Genomic DNA, 18622 nt, shown 5'->3' on the forward strand with positions numbered 1-18622 from the left:
CATCAACTTGAAACCTTGACTCCAACACAAAACAAAACACAACAATCGTGGAACAGTGAGGAGTGGAGCTGAAAATGGTAATTCCTCCTTCACGCTGGCCGAGACCAAGCCTGGATTCAACAAACAAGAGAGCTCTGCATTCAACAAACAAGATATGTCTAGTCTTTCCTTGTGTGAGAGGAAGTTTCAAAATAGATACTTTCTCCTGGTACTATCAACAAAGACCACACCTAAAAAAGGCCCCATATTGTTACCTCCCTGAGCAGGGTATCTGTGGCCATCCCGTGTGTGAACTGAGACTCAGCTCTGTCTAGCCCCCAGTACCCACTCCATGTCTTTGATGAACGAGGTGGCCAGTGTTCCCATGTGAAGTACTGCCTGTCTGGAGAGGTGTGCTCTGTGCAGCAGCCCCCTTGCAGTGCCAGTCGCCAGGATGGTGTCTGACTGTTGGATGGTGCCTCCAGGAGGGTGAGCGGACCTAGGGTTGCAGAGGAGCCCTGCAGGCGTAGGGACGTAGACGGGTGTGCCTGCCACCCTCTCCTTTGTTTAGTTTCCGGGAAGGAAGACGATTGAGATTCCTGCTGGAAGAGCCCCAGCTGAGCAATTGGCTTCCCAAACATGGCCATTTGCTGCCCTTCCACTGTGTGTGGATGCTTTGCAAGTCTGCCCTTGGCTTATAGTAGCCCGGCACAACTTCAAAGCTTTCCCTGCGAGGTTAGGCGTAGCTGCAGCTTGATCACCTTTCTGCTGTATGAATGTTCCATTGTGTAAATGTGTCACACACAGCTCTTATGCTCCTATTTTTCTTAGTTTTATTCTCTTTTGCACATGAATATTTTTCTGTGTGTATGTCCGTGAACCACATGTGTGCTTGGTGCCCAGAGTCCTAAGAGAGCTCTGGATTTCCACCAAGAACTGGGGTTACAGGCAGTTTGAACTGCCTTATGTGGGTCCTGGGCACTGTACTTGAGTCATCTGGAAGAGCAGAATACAGTTTTAGCGGAACCACCTCTCCAGCCCTCTGTTACAGGATCAGTGCCATGTTGGCATTCTTGCCGGGTCTGGGTGCGGTTGTTGGGCTCCTAGCACTAGCAGTGGTTAACTGTGGCTTACGTTTGCATTGATTGTGAAGGTTGCTGGTGCATCTGTTCACACCTCTTGTTTGCTCACACACAGTTTCTGCCCGATTGTCTCTTCTGGGAAGGCAGGACTGTAGATGCTGACTACTTGCTCTGTGTTGATCGCAGGACCACACATTTACAGACACACGTGCACTCACATACACCCCGGCCTTCATGGTTTTGGATGCCTACAAGTTCCTGTATAATCTGTGTTTTACATAGTAAAATTCTACTACCTTAAAGATTAGATATTTTTCCCTGCCACAAAATGTTTTTTTTTCCCCCCCATCTGGCCCTCTTTTAATGCATATCTCTAGTCTTTCCTGACCATGTGAACAAACTTTAAACTGCTAAGCTACATGAGAGCCAAGCCTCAGGCTCTCGGCCTGGTCGCAGATGTCTTTGACTAGGAACTGTATTTAACCCGCAACCCTGGAATGCCAGTGTCCTGCACAGTGGCAGGTGGTTTTTGGGTTTTTTTTTGTTTGTTTGTTTGTTTAACTTAGTTTTTTCTATTTATCATTGGAAAGGCTGTTTAAATGATCTGCTATAAGGCAGAGTTTCTTTTTTTTTTTTTTTTTGAATTTTCGAGACAGGGTTTCTCCGTAGCTTTTGGTTCCTGTCCTGGAACTAGCTCTTGTAGACCAGGCTGGCCTCGAACTCACAGAGATCCACCTGCCTCTGCCTCCTGAGTGCTGGGATTAAAGGCGTGCGCCACCACCGCCCAGCCAAGGCAGAGTTTCTTAAAGGGGCCATATCTGTAGTTTTTCCAGCTTTCTCAGGCCCTGTGTATTCGAGCCTCACAATGGGTACCAAAACGTAGTTTGTTTTTTACTCTTTACTTTTTGGGGCCTGCCATCCAGCTCCCACATAAATACATGGAGTCTTATTCTTACTTACGAATGCACAGCCTTGCCTTGGCTTGTTTCCAGCCAGCTTTTCTTAAATTATCTTGTCTCTCTTTTGCCTCTGGGCTTTTATCTTTCTCTATTTCTGTGTACCTTTCTTTTCTTCTTACCTGTGGCTTGCTGTGTGTCTGGGTGGCTGGCCCCTGGAGTCCTCCTTGCCTCCTTTAGCTCTTTGATCGCCCCTCTCAGATTTCTCCTCCTAAATATTTATTTGCTCTGCCTGCCAGCCCCACCTATCCTTTCTCCTTCCCAGCTCTTGGTCATTTAGATCTTTATCAGACCAATCAGGTGTTTTAGACAGGCAAAGTAACCCAGCTTCACAGAATTAAAAGAAATGCAACATAAAAGAATGCAACACATCTTTGCATCATTAAACAAATGTTCCATAGCATAAACAAATGTAACACATCTTCAACTAATATTCCACCACAGACATGCTCTGTTATGTATGGGTCTATTCCTTGATAATTTGTTATTCTGTTGTCAGTTTATTGTAGGTTTATGATGTCTCTGTGTCTCTAGGGCAAGACCCTCTACGCATGCCTGTTTTTGCTTTGTGAGTACCTGAATAACAGTTTATCATGACTTCAGGATGTCTCTGTTTCTTTCTATAGGGCAAGTCCCTTACCTTATGTTAATTTTGCTTAGGCCTCGCTTTGATGTAGTTACACTCAGTTAAAAGATTCCCCAAAATACTATTGGTGTTTTCATGTCAATTACATTTTCATGTGTAGATTAATTTAGAAGAGTTGATGAGTTTAAGTTACCAAGTTTTCCTACCATGAAAATAATCTCTCTCCATGTTTTGAGTGTCTCTGTTTTCTTTCTTTCATTTTTGTCTTTTTGAGATAGGATTTCTCAGTGTAGCCTTGACTTTCCTGAAACTCACTCTGCAGACCAGTCTGGCCTCAAACTCACAAACTCACAAACTCACTCTGCAGACCAGGCTGGCCTCAAACTCAGAGATAACCTGCCTCTGCCTCGAAAGTGCCGGTACTAAAAGCTAGTGCCACTACTGCCCAGCTCTATTTTCTTTATTAAAATTAAAGAAAAAAAAACAGGCATCCCACACCCAGATAACGTGATTGTCTTAGTTAAGGCTTCTCTTTCTGTGACAAAGACACTGTGACCAAAAAGCAAGTTGGGAAGGGAAAGGTTTGTTTAGCTTACACTTCAGCATTGCTGTTCATCACTGAAGGAAGCCAGGGCAGGAACTCACACAGGGCAGGATCCGAGAGACAGGAGCTGATGCAGAGGCCATGGAGGGGGTATTGCTTACTGGCTTGCTTCCCATGGCTGCTCTGCCCACCTTCTTATAGAACCCAGGACCAGCAGCCCAGGGGTGGCACCACCTACATGATCTGGGCCCTCTACCATTGATGGATAAATGAGAAAATGCTTTATAGCTGGATCTCAAGGAGGCATCTCCTCAGCTGAGGCTCCTTCCTCTGATGACTCCAGCTTGTGTCAAGTTCACACACAAAACTACCCAGCAGAGTAATAGTTTTTGCTTGTTCAGGCTTTTAAATATTTTTTTAAAAATTTTTTGATGGTGTTTGGGATTGTTCTAAACATGTTCTTTACATTGAAGAGAATGTATTGAGAGGAACTTTGCACTGCTTAGCCTAAAAGCACGCAAAGAAAAAACTGAGTTCTGTTGTTGGGGAAGTGACTGTGGTGGACATGGAGCATAGTGTTATAGATAACATGAGGGTGAAAGTGAAACTCTGGTCTGAGATTTCCTAAGTTTTTGATATTTTGTAATAAAAATTCCCACATTAGCTTCCTTTAATCTCAGTGTCAGCCTGTTACCCTCCGGGAGCACGTGATTTTCGAAGTGGATCCCTCCAAGGTTCTGAGCAGTGTCTGTGTGCACTGGTGTCTTGGTGAACTCATGGCACTGATTTCATGTAAGCGTTATGATATTAAGAAATTCATCACCAGGCAGTGGTGGTGGCGCACACCTTTAATCCCAGCACCTGGGAGTCAGAGGCAGGGGGTCTCTGAGTTCGAGACCAGCCAAAAAAAGGAAGTAGTTCATCCCAACCCTGTTTGAAAAGCACAGCCAGTGTCCTAATTTAGGCTAGTGTTGATGCCTTTGAGGAGTCTAGGGGGTCGTAGGAGGCCCATGCAGTTTAACCAAAGCTCAGGTGTGCAATGGATTTTGTTTCTATTAGGCCCTAGCCCTTCAGAATGAGGTTAGCAAGGGCTTTGGATCCTGCCTCCAGGTTCCTATCTTCAGTGAGCCACCACAGTGTAGAAATGTAACCCAAATAAACCCCTTCCTCCCCCAGTTTGCTTTGCCCATGGTGTTTTACAGCAATAGAAACCCTGACCAAGATAGACTGTAACCTGAAACAGTGAGCTAAGAGAAACCCCCTTCTTCCCCTGAGTTGCCTTTGTTAAGGTATTTTATCATAGTGACCAGGAAAGAAGCTCAGGCAGAAATTGGTTCCGAGAGTGGGGTAGTTGCTGTGATAAGCTTTGCCATGACCACGTGGTTTTTAAGCCTTTAGAAATGTTTTGTGGGAGGATGTGGAAGAAGTTTATAACTTTGGGCTTAAAAAGCCACTGGATGCCGTGTGAAGGATTTAATGGGCTACCGAGAGATCCGGCTCATCAGGCTTCAGAGGGAACAAACAGAGCTCTAACAGGAGCTGGGATGGGACAAATCTTGTGATTTTTTTTCTTTTCTTTTTTTTTTTTTGCCAAGAATTTGGCTGCATCTCTTCTGTCTTGTGAAAACTTGAGTAGGATTAAATTTGAAGGTTGATGGACTAATCTTTGTTTGGCAGAGGAGAGTCAAGGCAGGATGGTATTCAGCTGGTGCTGAGGAAGCAGCCGTCAATGGTAGAGAGATCAGCACCAATGTAGAGAAGCCTGCCATGTTATACTGGGACAAAAGGAAGGATATCCCAGGGTAGGACCTCACCCGTGGGAGGCCTTATCCTGTAGAGAAACAAATTCATTTAAAGGAATGAAACTTAACCTGAAAAGTTTCCCTGCTCCTTAAGAACACCTTCCCAGGGCTGGAGAGATGGCTCAGTGGTTAAGAGCATTGCCTGTTCTTCCAAAGGTCCTGAGTTCAATTCCCAGCAACCACATGGTGGCTCACAACCATCTGTAATGAGACCTGGTGCCCTCTTCTGACCTGCAGGCATACATACAGACAGAATATTGTATACATAATAAATAATTTTTTTTTTAAAAGAACACCTTCCCAGGAGAGTTTGTCCTCAAGGTCTGCATGCAGTGTAGTCCCAGGAGCCTGGTTACACCTTGAGCTGGCAGCAGAACTTAGCATTGTAAGCTTTGTATACTTGGTTTTAAAGACAAAGATGCAAGGATCATGAAGAGCAGCTGAGGCCAGGTACCCTGTGGCTGGTTGTAGTCCCTGTGAACAGCTGTTATGTGGAGCTGTGAAGGCGAAACGTCAGGTTCAGTGGAGACCCTAGGATGTCGGAGCTGCCAAGAGCATAGGACATCTGCCAGCGAGAGCCGCAGGTGTCAGATGGAGCCAGCTTGAGCTTTAGAGAGAAGCTGGAGGTGCTGCAGCTGGCAGAATTCAGGGGGTCAGGGATACCCCAGCCTTTTAGAGCTAGATGTTTATGCTCTAAGTTCCAGATGCTAGACAGGAAAGTGTAGGGTTTGGTATTTCACCTGACGGATTTTAGTTTTATTTTGGTGTGACTGTTTTATTCCCTGGTTCTTCCCTTTGAGAATAAAACATATTCATTCTTGCTAGTATGTGTTCAAAGTATATAGCTTGTTTTTATTTTAGAGGCACTCACAGTTAGATGGGATTTAAAGTGTTGGAATTTTTAAAGACTATGGAGACCTCTTTTTAAAAATGATTTATTCTTATTTTATGTGCACTGGCGTTTTGCCTGTAAGAATGTCTGTGCGAGGGTGTCAGATCCCCTGGAACTGGAGTTACAGACTGTTGTGAGCTGCCATGTGAGTGCTGGGAACTGAACCTAAGTCCTCTGGAAGAGCAGCCAGTTCACTTAACCACTGATCCATCTTCTCCAGTCTGACTGTGGTGACTTTTAAAGTTGTGCTGTGCTTTATATTCTGAAAGAAGCATGAGACTTTGGGGACAGGAGGTGGAAGAATATGGCTTAGAGAGATGTGTTTGTGCGCTCTGTTGACCAGGGGCAGGGATTTAAGACAGTATGTGTGTATATGTGTGTGGTGACGTGCACATGTGAACCACAGCATGTGTGTGGAGGTCTGAAGACAATTGGCCAGGGAGCTGGTTCTCTTCACCCACCTTGTGGGTTCTAGGGACCAAGCTGAGGCTGTCCGGCTTGGTAGCAGGTATTTTTACCCTCTGAGCCATCCTGCTGCCTTGTTTTTTTCTCCCAGCTGTTTTGGCAATTACCTTCCTGAGTGTCTTTAATAAGGCATATTGTTTCGTTAGAGTCATTCCTAGCTGTTTTATGTAATTTTGTTGCTATTAATAATGGGACCATCATAAATTATAAATGCCACCTCTGGGGACATATGAAAATACAATTGGTTCCTGGCCTTTTCTTCAGCTCTCTGCGTTTGGGAAGATCCTTTTCTTCCTTTGTTAATATGAATCCTCCAATGGGTGTTCTAGTTGAGCTTTTCTTTTTGAGTGTTATGCATCCATCGAATTGTGTGGGCTTCCCCCTCTTCATTAGATTTTCAAATGTTAGACCACATCTGCATTCCCAAGATAATCCAGCTCAGCACAATGAGCTTTTCATATGCTAGTGGATTTGGTTTGCTAATAGTTTTGTAGGATTTTTGAATCTGTGTTGTGAGACTCTTCTGTACTTTTTTCCCTTTCTCATGTTTTTAGTTTTGGTAGCAATATTTTTCTTATAAAATAAATGATATTGTATCAAGTTAATAGTGTTTTTCTCCTTCTCTTCCTTCTCTTTTTCCTCCCTTTTTCACATATTAATCTCCACCCCCCATTTCAGAGCTAAGAATTAAATCCAAGGCCTTGTGTATGCTCGGCAAGGGCTCCACAGCTCAGGTACATCCCCAGCTCTGGGTTCTTTTATTAGACATCAGCAAACAACCAGGTTATACCAGTGGCACGGGCCTGTCCGATCAGCACTCTTTTCTTTCTTTCTTTCTTTCTTTCTTTCTTCTTTATTTATTTATTTATTTATTTATTTTTATTTTCGAGACAGGGTTTCTCCATAGCTTTTGGTTCCTGTCCTGGAACTAGCTCTTGTAGTCCAGGCTGGCCTCGAACTCACAGAGATCCGCCTGCCTCTGCCTCCCGAGTGCTGGGATTAAAGGCGTGCGCCACCACTGCCCGGCTCCGATCAGCACTCTTACTTAAATGTTTCCACTTCCGTATTGGAGGTCAATAGTTGGATTTCTTTCCCAGTTCACTTTGAGATTCTTCCGTTAGCATATGAGTGAATCAGAAGGAATCTACAGACGTGGTCCATCCATGTAATGGGAGGAGAGGTGAGTCCTGGGCCCCTGGAAGGCACCAAATCTCCCTTTCTCTCTTTGCCTTGTTTTGTTTTCAAGGCCATGTAGTTTGTTTCCTTGGTTCCTTCTCTCCCTTCTCGGTGCGGTAGTTCATACTTCATTTTCCCTGTAGAGTTCTTGGCCTTGCCTGACAGATACGTGCTAACTGATGCAGTTTGCCCTCGTGCTCACATGTGCTTTCCTGTGTGTTGTCCATTCCTTTCCTGAGTAGAAGACCTGGACTTCCCCACTTCTCAGACGTGACTCACGGTGGCCAGGAGTAGTTTCTCAAGCAGTGTACGCATGAAGTGCACTGTAAGGCTGAAGGGGGCCTCATTTGGCAGAGTGTTTCAGAGCCCTAGAATTCAGGTCGAGCAATGACAATATGGCATGGACATAGAGCGATCACTAGGGTTCTTGGCCAGTCAGCCTAGCCAACTTGGTGAGGTTCCAGGCCAGTCATGGGCCCTGTTTGTCTTAGTTATGGTTTCCTATTGCTGTGATAAGACACCATGGTCTAAAGCAACTTGAGGAGAAAGGAGTTTATTCCAGATTATAACACTTGAGTCATACTCCATCAGGGAAAGAAGTCAGGCAGGAACCTGGAGGTAGGAACTGAAGCAGAGGCCATGGAGGGGTGCTGCTTACTGGCTTCTTTCTCATGGCTCGCTTAACTTCTGCCTCAGCATCCAGGGCCAGCAGTCTAAGGGTGGAACTTCCCTCTGTGATCTGGGCCTACCCACAGTCAGTCAGGAAGATGCACAGCAGGCTTTCCTACGGTCAGTCTGAGGGGCATTTTCTCAGCGGAGATTCCTCTTCCAGAGTACTCCGGCTTGTGTCAAGTTGACATATAACTAGCCAGCAAGCCTGAGACGTGACACCTGAATTTGCCCTCTGACCTCTGCATGCATGCGCATACATGTGCTTGTGTGCACCTACACAGACACACGGACACAACACAGCTCAGCTGTCATTGTTCAGTTTGTGTGTGACACTCTGAAGCTGTTTTGATCTTGGCTTTTGGATTCTTAATGTTTAACTTTGCTGTAACACACCAGTTCTAGCTGTACCCCCAGCCCTGAGACCTTCTGTGCCCTGAGGAGTGGGGTCAGCACCATCTTCTTGTTCCTCAGTCATGTGCTGGCAAGCTTTGTCTCTGGGGATGTTAAATGAACCAGAGGACAGGGATGTCACAATAATAACACTCTTCATCCCTAGGGACCATTTCTTCCCCTCCGTCTCTCAGAGTCCCAGCTCTGTGGTCCCTCCTTGAGCTGCTCAGTGTGAACAGCCCTCCTCTGCCTCCAGGACACCCTAGGGCCTCCTTGCCTGTCCTGTCCCCCAGCACCAAATCAGCTGCTTGACATAATGAGTTTTCTCTACTAAGACACCTCATGGGGACCTTGATTGATATGCCAGGAGGAGCAAACCTGTCAGTTCCAAATCTTGTCAGAATCCTGTGTGGCATCTGGAAGAACCTTCTGATGATGGATCTGGTCTCTGTTTAGAGCCAAACTCTTGCTCAGCATCTGTTTGGTAAGACTGTGTGGACACTTGATTTTTCCCAGGTACTGTGGAAGGGCAGAGATAAGCGCTACCAGGACAGACTAAGTCCCTGCCTTACTGGAGCCTGCAGTCTAGGGTTAAGGCTTCTGGGTTAAGAATTTTAAATTTTAACAACAAAGGCAGCAAGGGGAGGGGGTATAGAAATTACATTATCCCAAAATTCAAAACTTGGACTTATTGAAGGAATCAATCAAGAACACAGGAAAGTGGTTCTGAGATGGAGACAATGCTCAAACAGATCCGACAGAACCTGGGTCTAGCACAAATGGGATTCAACATCAGAAAGGAAAAAAAATAAACAAAAAAAAATCTGATTTAAGATGGACAAAGGACTCGGGATGACTCCTTCCCAAAGAAGATATTCAGATGCTGAAAGCATGTGAGAAATGCTCAACCCCGTTGTCACCAGGCAGGTGGCAATGGCTCCAGTGCAGTGCAGCACATTCGGCCCAGTGAGGTGACAGTGCCAGGTCCTGGATAGGACTTGTGAAATTTGTTTTTTGTTTTTTGTTTTTTTATTTTTTTTATTTTTTTTAAAAGATTTTATTTATTTATTATGTATACAACATTCTGCCTGCATGAAGAGGGCGCCAGATCTCATTACAGATGGTTGTGAGCCACCATGTGGTTGCTGGGAATTGAACTCAGGACCTCCGGAAGAGCAGCCAGTGCTCTTAACCACTGAGCCATTTCTCCAGCCCAGGACTTGTGAAATTTGAACTGTGTGCATTGCTGGTGCAAATCCACGGTAGAATAGCCACTATGGACAGTGTGGCAAGTCCTTAAAATTCCTTTAAATAGAATCACCTTATGACTGAACAATTCCACTTCTGGTATAGCCAAAATAATTGTAAGCAGAGACTAGAATAGATGTTTGTACACCAGAGTTTATATTTATAGCTGGATTATTTCAGCAGCTAAGATATGGAGGCAGCCTAAGTGCCCTTGAATAGATGACTGGAAAGAGAAAATTTGGCTACTTTATGCAGTGGAATTCAGCCTCGAAAAGGAAAGAAATCCTGACACGTGCTGCAGTACAGATGAGCCTTGAGGATATTATGGCCAATGAGACAAGCTAGTCACTAAAAGATGAGGATGTAGTGATTCTGCTTATACAAGGCCCAAAGTGGCCATTATCAGGCAGAAAAGGCAGACATGGGGAGAGTTTCATGTGGGAAGGTGAGAAGGTGCTGGCTGTGGATGGAGGTGATGACTGCCAACACTGGGGTGCTCAGCACTACTGAGTTATGGCCTGAATGCTGATGTCTGAAGACTGCCCTCCAGGTGCCCTCTCTGGGGAGTCTGAGTGCTGTAGAGCCAGCCCCATGGATAGTGAGTGTATTGCGGGGGCTTATGGACCATTGTGAGGGGTTACTAAGGACTGGAACATCTTTAGGCAGCTGCATCACTGAAAAGCCGATTCCAGCATGAGTGAGGACCCACGAAAGCTGCATCCCGGGAGCTCCTCACTTAACAGCTCACTGCTCCCACAACCTGGGGTGTCTGAGACTTTGTGAGTCCTTTTAACTTACTGAACTGTCCGAGCCAGATGACCTGTCTGCTTGCTTGCACTCTCTTTCTCTCTGCCCCTCCCATTTTCTAAGATGTGTGTGTGTATGCGTGTGTGTGCCAGTGGAGGCCAGAAGAGGGTGTCATATCCCCTGGAACCAGACTTATATGTGCTTGTGATCCACCTTTTGTGGGTGATAGGATCCACACTTGAGTCCTCTGACTTCACAGTCATGTACATTTTGTTAGCTTCCTAAGTCTTTTTCAGACCCCCTCCGCCTTCCAGGAGGGGATGTTGAATTGGGAAGAAATAACAGCAAACACTGTCATTTCCTGAAGGAAGAAACACAAGCCTCTTGTTGGAATGATCTTCAGACACTGGTTAGGGTGTTCTTAGCTGCTTAAAGTGACCATCAGATGACACGAGCCCAGGTGTGAAGAAGACAGCCTTCACACTGACTTTTGCTGTGTAGCCATCAGTATCAGTCCGCCCCGAGACCGCTGTCTGTGTGTGGTTTGGGAAAGCAGGGCGGGCCTTATCATCCAGGGTACACAGTTGGTAAGTAGCAGCAGATAGCTCGAGATCCTGGGAGGACTCTTACAATTTTATATATGTTGTGGTAAATATTTTAATTAAAATGTACCAAACAGTGACTTCAACTGAACCTCCCACGGTGCTGCTGGGCTTGGCTTTTCCTTGAGTGGAGCACAGAGGACAGAACTGATCATCTCTTCCAACAACGCTTACCTAACACATTGTTTCCTTTGTGTTTAGGGCTCAAAACTGGGGCGGGGAGTTACCCTGGCTCAGACTTCACAGCGCACCTCAGCTCGAAGATCCTTTGGAAGGTCTAGGAGGTTCAGCATCACGCGCTCCCTTGATGATCTTGAGGTAGGTGGATTGGACTTGCTGACCACTGTGGGCCTTGGCCACTCTTTCCCCTCTGTTCCCCTCCAGCGCTCTGGCTCTTCCCTCTGGGAGCCTACTGGAGTCTTCCCCCTTAGCGGGAGCTTCTAGAGCATGTGCTAGACTGTCCCTATCCCTCAAAGTACCTGAGTCACCTGGACCCCCACACTGGGGAGCCCTGGTCAGACAGGAGTGTGTTTAATCCTGTGGGACAGTTAAGGTAAGGCCCATTTCTGTTCCTTCCTATAGACCCGATCAACCAGATCAAAGGCCATTTTAAGAATCGGTTTTATTCTTCTGGGGAGTTTTAGGCTTCCAGGAACTAGAGGGAAGGAAAGTACAGACCCTGATGGTGGCGCACCAGTCATCTCTACATGAGGGCTGAGGACTTGTCACGGCCAGTGGGCACTGTGGGTGCGCTGCTGTTAATGACAGCACAGCAGCACTGACAGGCAGGGTCTCTGCTGTGTGGGGCACGTGTGCCATGCCATACTAGCCGACACAGCACATACAGAGCAGTGACAGCTCCCAAGGGCCTCTGTGCTCTTCCTGTCCCCTCTCTGAGCCATTTGCACCCACAGATCATGCTGCTGGGTTTCCTGGTTTATGAATTCTGACAGGCACAGTTGCCTGCCATGCTTTGTTCTGCCACTTTCCAAACGCAGGCCATTTGCTCTCAGGATTTATTTTATGGCTTTCTGTGGCATGATCTATAACCTTGTGGCGGTTAGACTCCTCTGTCTGATGGAAATGTGGGGGAAGATGAAGTGTCTGCTCTAAGGAAGCTGTGAGTGTTCCCTACACATCCCCTGCACACATGTGGTGGTGCTAGGACGGCTGTGTAAGTGGAAGAGCTGAGTGTCCGTGTATGTCCCTAGTGACGTGAAGATCAGCTGCAGGGCTGTTCCATGGCCTAGAAGAGAAAAGTCAGTTCCTGGTGTTAGATGGGAGGCTGTGTGGCAAGGTCTGGCTGAGCCTGGGGACCCGTGAGAAAGTAGATCATGGCTCACCTGCTTCCAGGCGGGGGTTCCTGCCAGGGGTGCTTACGTCTCCACTTGTGTGAGAAGAAGGCCTCACTGGTCTGAACTTTGAGCATGTATATAGCTTCATGGTGGATGTCTGAGAAACTGTTGTAGAAGTTTGGGCTACTGCTTTGCTTCTCTTCATGTTTAGGGATGGGCTGGTTCTACCTGCTGGCCAGCAGTGGAGTCTTGCTGTTGTCAGCAGTGAGAAGTGAGCGTGGGCTGTGTTCCAAACCTTTCCCTGCTGTCTTCAGAGTATCACAACAAGAGGGTTGTCAGTATGGCCACTGGCCTTGAACTCACAATTCTGTGTGGCTTCCTAAGGGATAGGATTGCAGGCCTGTGTCAGCGTGTCTTGCTGACCTGGCCTCTTTACAGAAAGGAAGCCCAATTGTAGACCAGTTATTAAATGCTTCTTGGGTCACATGACAGTGAAGCTGTGGCTTTTCATCATATGGGTAGCCTCTTATTTAAACTTTCTGAATTTCTCCTAAAGATTTCAAAGTGCAGAAGCTACAAATAGCCCTGACCACTTGGGGACTGGGGCCTGTCCGTCTGTGCTCTGCATGGCTGCTGTGGGTGTGCTAGGAACGTCCTCCTAGTCTCTGCATCCGTGGGCTCCACTACCCTGGGGTGCAGCTGACCCTGGCGACCAGGGCTGCTGTGGAGTACAGCAGAGTGCTGGGATGCCGTCCTGATGACTAGCTACTGAGTAGCTCTGCTCGCTGGAGGACACATGGCAAGAGGCTCTCTGTGGTCTGCAGGCAGCTGGAGCGGAGACAGCCTCACTGGATGATGTACGGTGCTACCTCTGTTGTCTTGTGCCTCTCAATCCCAGCACTCTCTGGCTACTGCTGGATGTCAGCCCTGTCCTTCTAAGGACTCAGGTAGTGGTCTAGGGATGGTCTGTGATGGATGCAGTCATGTGGGACAAGCTGTCCATGCTCTTGTTCTCTCCTGCCATTCTGAGGCTTCCCTCCCTCCCCATCCATCCTTTTAGCTGAGGTCTTCCTGCCGCATCCCCTTTCCTCCTCATAAGCCTTTACATAGTCTTACCTGGGCTTATGCTCCTCACACACAAATGTGGCCGGGCGACCCTGTCACGGTCTGATCTTTCTGGGCATCTGTTTTTGATCCACTTCATCCTGAGGTGACCTATTTGCTTCTCTATGTCTTCCACATTCACTGGTTAGAGCACTTACCTGTGTGGCCATAGGTGTGGATACGCTGGATGTGAGTGATGTGGAGCCTGTAGCCTGCTCCTCCCTGCCTGGGCGTATCCTGATTGTGCTGGACTTGTCCCAGGAAAGAACCAGTTCCACACTCATGGATGGTTTGGTGCCTAGAAACTGACCATTGTCCCATGTAGAAACTTTGTGAATCATCTGGCTCAGCAGCACCAGGAGCTGCTTTTTGGCAGCAGGAAGCTGCAGTAGGAACACAATATATGAAGAAGGATCTGAGCCATGTTCCCAAGGGAGAGGCAGTCAGCATCTAGAGCCCAGACAAGCTTCTGGGCTGACTTCTCTGTGGTTGGTGAGAGGTCTGTGGTAAAGACTTGTCTCTCCCTAGGACGGGACGTCCAACTTCTGATCACTCTGCTGGTTGGCAGCCCTGAGTGCAGATCTGTCTCTTACTCTCTGGGTTCCAGTGCTGGACCAAGACCCGTGGACTTGCTGCTGCTTGGTGGTATCATGAGCCCTGCGGTGTTGTGATGATCCAGGGGCTCAGGTTCTCTCTGACTGTCCCGTGGCAGGGTGGGAGCATTGATGTTGGGTGGAACAGCTGCACATGTTCCCAGCATGGTGTTTCACAGTATTGCGACTATTTGAGTTTCTTTTCAAATTGCTGTGACCAATATCCTGGCAAAGGAATGTAATGGAGAAAGGATTTGTTTTGGGTCACAATTCAAGGTTATGGGTCATCATAGCAGAAACATCAAGGTGGTCTTTGTCCTTGATGCAGCTGGTCACGTGGAATCTGCAGTCATGAAGCAGGGAGTGACCAGTGTGTGCGTGCTAGTGCTCAACTGGCTGTCTCAGTTTGTATAGTCCAGGATCCTCTGCAGGGAACGGCCTCACCCATGGCCAAGATGGGGTTCCCCAGCTGGGAAGCGGTAGAGCATGCCTTTAATCCTAGCAGATGCAGAGGTAGACTGATCTCTGTTTTGGAGACCAGTCTGGTCTACAGAGTGAGTTCCAGGACAGCTAGGGCTGCCCAGAGAAACCCAGCCTCAGAAGAAAAGAAAAAAAAAAGATGTGGTTCCTTACATCATTGAACACAATCAAAATACTCCTCCACAGGTAAGTCCAGAGGTCTGTCTCCCGGGTGATTAGTTGAACACTAGAGCAAAACCTGAGGACTCCCTACTGATGACAGTTGCTTTAGTGTCTCCTGATAGCTTCCAGCCAAATGACACCGGGAACACCTTGATCTGCTCTCTGTGAGGGACTTGTACTGGAATCGAGAATTCTGTCTCCCACCTGAGTCTCTAGAGGACTCTACCTTCCTGTCCTCCAGCTGCAGGGATGGGATGGTGCTGGACTTATATCCTACCTGTTCCACTGTTTGCTTTGCTTGTGCTCAGTCCCTCAAACACATTAGTCTCCTTCCTCTATTGGTGGGATTTGCTATTTAGTGCTTTCTTGCCACACCCTCTTGGAAGCTTGCAAAGCTGAGCATGGGCTAGACCATAAGCTTCTTCTGAGAAGAAGAGTGACAAATGGCGCATGGCCTGTTCTTGCCTCTGTGCAGGCAGACTAGAAACACCAGCACCTATCCGCTTGGTGAGTTGTGCCCTGCTGACTCATCCAGCTCAGAGAAGAAATCCCCTTGGACGTTAGAGAGTGCTTTGAAGTGACTACTAACTTAATGTTCTTTTAGTTCCTCTTTCTTTTTCTGGTGTGTGGGTTTGGGGGGGTGTGAGTAGGTGTGGGTGTGTGTGGGTGTGAAAGAGATGTATGTACATGGTCACGTGAGTGTGTGCACATGCATGCAGGTGGAGGTCAGAGGTTGGCATCATGTGTATTTCTTGATCTGCCTCCATTTTATATTTGAGGCAAGTTCTTTAACTGAATCTGTAGCTCATTGATCCTGCTAGGCTGGCTGGCCAGTGAACCTCAGAATCTGCTTGTCTCTGTCCCCCAAACCCTGGGGTTGAAGATGTGTAGCTATGCTCCAGCCTTCATGGAGGTGATGGTGATCTGAGCTCAGGTCCTCAGGCTGGTGTGACAGGCCTGTGGAGATGGGCTGCCTTTCCAGCCCAGCAGTGTGCAGACAAGGGCAGTGGGATGTCATCTCAGGTTGGACAAAAGTCTTAGAACAGAATCACAGGAAGCAGGAGCTGTGCAGTAATCAAGGTTAAAGCAGTTAATCCAACCGTAGATAAGAGAGTACTTACTTTCAGCTGTTTTTGATGAGGCCACTATAACCTTGGAACCAAAAACTCTGAGAAGAAAGTTTGGGAAATTGGCTAATACTAGATGTAAAAATCCTAAACAAGATATTAGCCAAGGTATTAACAACCTGAGTGCAATAATTTTTATTTTAGGGACACATTGGTTGGTATTTAAAAATTATAACCCCCCACCATGTATGTGTGCGTAAGTTACTACATTAACAGAGTAAAGTAAAAAAAAAAAAATTACATATTTCTCAACAGGCCAGAAAGGCGTTTGGTAAAATTCACTACCCATGTATAGTGAAACAGAAGTTACCAATGTAAAAGTGGAGAGGAGCCCCTGGGTCCCACAGTCCTCAGAGTGGCCTGGTGTGCATTGTATAAGCTTTCCTTGAGACAGGGACAAGACACAAGTGACTGCCTTTCCATTTACAGTTGTACTGGCAGTGTAGTTGATGCACACAGGAGATAAAAATAATAGAAATGTGAAATGCTTGCAAAAAGGAAACAAAAATGTTACTATTATCAAGTGATTAAAAATTATCAAAGAAAATCTCAAGTGATGTCTCAGTTATTCAGCACAATGAGTAGGATTTAGCAAGGTTGCTGGACACATGGATCCTGTACAACAGTCAATTATGAACACAGCTAGAAGATGACCTGTAGATTCAATGCAGTGTATTCTTTTTCAAGTTTGTTAACATGCAATTGTGCATATTTATCATGTGATAAAGTGCTTGCTTAGCACATTCAACACTGATGCCTTGGGTGCTCTCTCAGCACGCACGCAAGCACACACACAAAAAAATCCAATTTAAGACCTGCTTCTGGCCAGGCGGTCGTGGTGCACACCTTTAATCCCAGCACTCGGGAGACAGAGGCAGGCGGATCTCTGTGAGTTCGAGACCAGCCTCGTCTACAGGACTGGCTCCAGGACAGGCTTCAAAGCCACAGAGAAACCCTGTCTCGAGAAACCAAAAAAGAAAAAAAAGAAAGAAAAAAAAAAAAAGACCTGCTTCTGCCTCTGTGTTTCTTTTTGTGTGTGTGTGGGTGTTTCTGTGTGCACTTGTATGAGGAGTCTGGAGGACATCCTCGGTTGCCATTCCTCTTTTTGTGATAGGATCTCACTAACTACCAGCTTCAGGCTGCAGGGATCTGCTTTCTTTGACTCCTAGTACAGGGCCATAACATGTCACCATAACTGGCCTTAATATATATATTAATCTGGGGGTGGAATTCAAGTTCCTATGCTTTTCAAGGCAAGCACTTGACTGGCTAAAACGTATCCACAGCCTGGTGGTCCTTTGAACTGTTTGTTGGTTGTTTTGTTTGTTTGTTTGCTCAGCTCCAGTCTTGCAATGCTTGGCTTGCAGGTCAACTCCTGAGGTTGGGTGGCAGTTTGAGCAGTGAAAAGTGGAATGACGAGTCTGAGGGTGGGCTACCTGGAAAACATCAGGCCCCCTTACTGGATGCCCTGACTGACTTTTGCCGTTTATGGAGCCAAGAGATGAGGATACAGATGATTATGCAATGCTCTTCCCAAGGGTGCTGGGGACAGCAGCCATGTCTAATAATTTATCAATATATGGATTTTCTGTTTTTCCAAAACCCTGCAGATTTTAGGAAGCACAGTGAGAAAGACCCAGCAAACTGCACAGAAAGGGAAGAGCTCTGGGGAAGTCTAGGTTAAAGCAACTGCACCACTGGTGGTGTTTAGCCTGGCATGCAGCCAGGAAGGAAAGCTGCACTGGCTGAGGCCTGTACACTGTGACCCTCCTGTGGGGAGCAGGTTTGGTCCTGAAGATTGACCAGTGACTGAAGGGGTTGACTGCTTTGTGCTGGCCCAGGTAATAGGAAGTTGTAGGACCAGTCCTGGGAGGTGCAGGAAGTGCAGTCCTGGGAAGAAAGCTGTGCTGAGGCCCCAGTAGAGCCTGAAGCTCGGGGAAGGCATAGCCAGGGAGCAGCTGGGATAGAGGCTGTACCCCAGGAGAAGCTTGCACCCCATAAAACTGTGTGTGTCTGGGTATCTTCAACTCTCCTTGACTGCATCACCCATGAGTTGAAATGTGATGATCTCTGGTACTGAAGAGGTGGACAGGAATCACCTTCCATTGAAAACCATAGTTCTTTTCACTGGGGAAGTAAGATGTAGCAGGCTTTCTTTTGGGTCACCAACCAGTTCCCAAATAAAGACATGGAGACTTAATATTAGTTATGAATGCTCGGCCTTAGCTTATGCTTGTCCCACTAGCTCTTATAATGTAATTTAACCTATTTCTCTTCATTATGTTTTGCCTCAGGGGGTTTTATCTTTCATTCTATAAGCCCCACTCTGTCTGGCTGCCTGCCTGCCAGACAGGGTCCTTGGCATCTCCCTCTCGTTCTCTTATTCCCTTCTCTCTCTCCTACTTATTCTCTCTGCCTACCAGCTCTGCCTGTCCCTCTATTGCCTAGCTGTTGGCCATTCAGCTTTTTGTTAGACCAATCAGATGCCTTAAGCAAGCAAGGCAAAACAATAACACCTTTTCATAATTAAACAAATACACCATAACTATAACAAAACAAATATAACACATCTTTACATAGTTAAAATGATATTCCATTGCTCACAGCGAATTTAGTCTTGTAGCTGTTGTGGGGCCACTGTGAGAGTATGGGAAAAGCCTTGACATCCTCCGAGGCCTGCTCTGATCACATGGGGGGTGACATTAGTGCCCAAAGCAGTC

The 18622-nt window shown here is 46.7% G+C and overlaps 1 protein-coding gene across 5 annotated transcripts in view; it reads left to right on the plus strand.

Annotated features, from left to right (window-relative positions):
* The window catches only part of LOC121436562 (regulator of G-protein signaling 12-like), a 100185-nt gene that overhangs the window by 25386 nt on the left and 56177 nt on the right, over window positions 1-18622 (plus strand). For all 5 annotated transcript variants that reach the window (XM_041636563.1, XM_041636565.1, XM_041636564.1 and 2 more), the window contains exon 3: window positions 11343-11459. In XM_041636563.1, the coding sequence (XP_041492497.1) occupies window positions 11343-11459 (117 nt within the window). The remainder of the gene's footprint in view (window positions 1-11342; window positions 11460-18622) is intronic.

Source organism: Microtus oregoni, unplaced genomic scaffold (genome assembly GCF_018167655.1).
Source record: "Microtus oregoni isolate MIOR12 unplaced genomic scaffold, Mior012 000049F_ref0000343, whole genome shotgun sequence".
Taxonomy (NCBI): Eukaryota; Metazoa; Chordata; class Mammalia; order Rodentia; family Cricetidae; genus Microtus; species Microtus oregoni.